Source organism: Glandiceps talaboti, chromosome 17 (assembly GCF_964340395.1).
Source record: "Glandiceps talaboti chromosome 17, keGlaTala1.1, whole genome shotgun sequence".
Classification (NCBI taxonomy): domain Eukaryota; kingdom Metazoa; phylum Hemichordata; class Enteropneusta; family Spengelidae; genus Glandiceps; species Glandiceps talaboti.
The window spans coordinates 17,511,135-17,514,708 of NC_135565.1; the positions used below are offsets into that span (position 1 = coordinate 17,511,135).

The 3,574-nt window shown below is 37.2% G+C and overlaps 1 protein-coding gene across 1 annotated transcript; it reads left to right on the forward strand.

The window, feature by feature from the left end:
- Positions 1-256: 256 nt before the first annotated feature.
- LOC144448135 (medium-chain acyl-CoA ligase ACSF2, mitochondrial-like) lies at positions 257-1,954 on the forward strand. The gene has a single exon (XM_078138288.1). It carries the CDS (start codon positions 257-259, stop codon positions 1,952-1,954), a length of 1,698 nt encoding a protein of 565 aa, XP_077994414.1.
- The last annotated feature ends 1,620 nt before the right edge of the window (positions 1,955-3,574 follow it).

A 3,574-nucleotide genomic window follows, 5' to 3' on the forward strand; every position in this document is an offset into this window, starting at 1 on the left:
TTAATTTTCGTTTGAAGCATTGAAACATTAAATACTAGTTCTTTTGTCACTTCGAACAAATTTCATATTTAAGTTGATAGCAGTAATCAGTAAAAATATACTAAAGCAGGAATAATCATGACTTTACTTTCTTTCAGCCAATGACACAAGATCCCTCCCCTTCCGATTTATTGCATATCAATTTGGGGTTTACTAAATAATCTATTTTCATTTTCCTTACTACCAGATTGATGGTTGAACACTTCCGCTGTTCATCATGGCTGAAAACATACTAACCAACAGTTACATTCACAACACATTTGCCAAACCACTAGAAAACTATGCAGTTGGTAGATTACTTGATGACATCACCAAACGATTTCCAAATAAGGAAGCATTTGTGTTTATGAAAGACAACACAAGGAAAACATTTCAGGAACTACACCGTGACGTCAATCAAATTGCAGCTGGGTTTTTACAGTTTGGCCTCAAACCAGGTGATCGCGTTGGCATCTGGGCAGATGAAAGCTATGACTGGGTCAAAACAGACCTTGCTATAGCGACTGCAGGTATGATAACTGTAAGATTACCTCTGTTATCGTCACCTCAGAGGTTACTGCAGTTGTTAGATACATTATCATGCACAGCTCTGGTCATAGGTGATCAACAAAAAGACCCTGTCAAGACCATTAAAGAGGTCTTACCAAGCATTAACATGTCAACTGGACACAGACTGTCTCTGAAGGAGTTAATGAACTTAAAATACATTATATCGATTTCACCTACCCAAGACTCCTTTATCATCAATTACGGTGACATTACTAACCTTGGTAATGAAGACGTGGCAAAAGCTGAGTTGGATAGGGTAAAACTAAATCAGAATTTGGATGACGTGTATGCCGTAGTGTTCTCATCTGGAAGTACTGGCTTACCGAAAGCAGTTGCTGTACCAAATCGACGTTTCAATAATACTCGCAACTTGATGGAGTTTATTCATGGTATAACAACAGAAACCATCAAAACTGAGGAACTGATATTTCCTCGAGTTAACCCTTGCACATCCGCAGCCTATACAATTGCTGAGGGATTGATGTTGGTTTTGGGGTGCACGACAGTCTTCCCCTACCCTCCTCAGGGCACTGAATCTATGTTGGACGCTATTCAGAAGGAACGATGCAACATGGCTTTTTTATTTCCCATGCACGTGAATGATATTTTAAGCTACCCTGACACTGAAACCCTAGGTTTGAAAAGTCTCAAGTATGCTATGGTTGGCGGTAATATCACTCCTCCAATTACGATGATGAAGTTGTCCACTCTGTTGGCAACTGAAGTGCAAACATTGTATGGTTCCATCGAAGGTGGTATACTGGCATCACACAACTACAAGGAACCACTTGAAGACAAAGTCTCGAATGTTGGCATACCTGTATACCACGGAGAAATACGAATAAGCGATGTGAAAAGCGGACGAATTGTACCCATAGGTAAAATCGGTGAAGTATGGTTCAGAGGCAATACTACATTCACTTGTTATTGGGGTGATGAGAAGAAGACACGCGAAGCTCTGATACAAAATGGTTGGTTCTGTACTGGCGACCTAGGCAAGATGAATAAATATGGTCAGCTAGAGATTATTGGTAGAAAGGATGACATGATCATCAAGGGAGCTATAAACGTCTACCGAGCAGAGATAGAGAATGCTCTCTCTGGACATCCAAAGATCAAGGCACACAAAGTAGTTCCTGTGCCTGATACACGCTTCATCAATGAACTCTGTCTCTGTGTTATTCTTCAAGATGGTCAAACAGCCACCGAAGATGAACTCAAAGATTATCTCAAAGATAAGATTGATGAGTACTTTATTCCCAGATATGTTTTGTTCATGGAAAGTATGCCTGTGACAGAAACTGCGAAAGTGATAAGAAATGACCTTGCAATATTGTCTGCAGAAATTCTTCACCTGGCCAAATAGCCGATTCCTAATTGTAAAACTGAATGGAAGTTGGGAAATATTGACAGAAGAACATAATGTGAGTAGTTAGAGAAAAATGTGATCAACTTGAAATGCAGTTATACTTGTTATCTGTTTGGATAATCCCAAGTGCCGTGTGCGTTTATTGATCACTACTCCCATCCTACCCAATACTCAGATAAATTGGTACCTGTTGGCTTCAATAATACCTCATGACATGGAGGTGGCGCTAGAGAGTGCTATTAAATTGGCACTATATCAAAGTAAATTATCGTTATGCATACACCGCCTAACTATTTCCATTGGCTCACTGGTTACAAAAGTGTATATGGTTCACTTAGTTTCCATTGGTTTGACTTCTAGGTCGACTGTTAGGTCTGTAATATCATGATCAAATGTAAATAAAAATACATATTTCGTGAAAGAAACTTGTTACTTCCAATATAACAATCAACAGCAACATAATCAAGATGACATATTATGACATCATTGTTTAATAATAAACATGTAAACACTTAAAGTAAGAATTTTAACAATAAATGCCAGAAGGAGAAAAGAGACCATTCCCTTTTAGAGTGATAACTGGCGACCTATAAATCTATGTTTGTTGAGGTATTTCTGGTATGGGTGCTCGTGTGATCCATTGCGAGTGTAACCTGATGTAGCGTACACCAATCGTGATAGAATCACCTTTCAGTAAACATGTCTGTGTAGCTATATACATACGGTATAACTTGAGTTTTAATAAACAAGTCCAATTCTGGTTAAAATTTCTGCTGTATTTGAATGCCGACGTTTCGAATGTGCACAGACAGTCTTTTTCAAGGGCTAAAAATCAAATAAGTATGAAATAATGAATAAGAAATTCAATACAGAATATGAACAAAAAAGCTAAAATAAATCCAACGAACTGTAATGAAAATAAAAATTTAAATGATAAGAGACTAGAGCAGTAAAAATGGCCTACATATACAAACTACAGAACAGGTAAAGTGATGTCATATGAAATGGTAATATGGTATTTATCATGGTAAGAAAACGTAATGATGATTTTTTTTACATTTAATTACTATTTATTTACAAATGCAAAGAGGATGCATGATAAATAAAACAAAAAACCAAGACTAGAAAGAATGACGACTTTGCATTTACATTTACAGTACGGACCCTAAACCCAGTGGCCCTCGATATTTAATTTTCACTGAGTATTACCATTTATAGGTATTGAGACAAATCGAACTAACATAGCAGGGGAGGGGGTTCAACAAGGACTAAAAAAAGATTGTTAAGTATCAAATTTATAATCATTCAAAACGTTTAAATAAAAAAAGTGGTAACGACTTTTCATTCGCAATGATATTGTTAGATGTTTCCAGACCATTCCACTCGTTGTGAAAAGCGCACTGTCTTAACCGGTGTATTTATTTCGCACCATCTGAAATGTATTTTTGATTGATTTCTGCGCAATTGCGAATGCTGTTGACAGAACAGCCATACCAGTTAGTGTATACACAATGTAGATTGGGACATCAAGAGGATTCCTGTTGTTTTCCTTTGGCTTTGGTATAATGTCGCCAAATCCTATGGTACTGAGAGATGTAAAAACAAAGTAGATGCTAT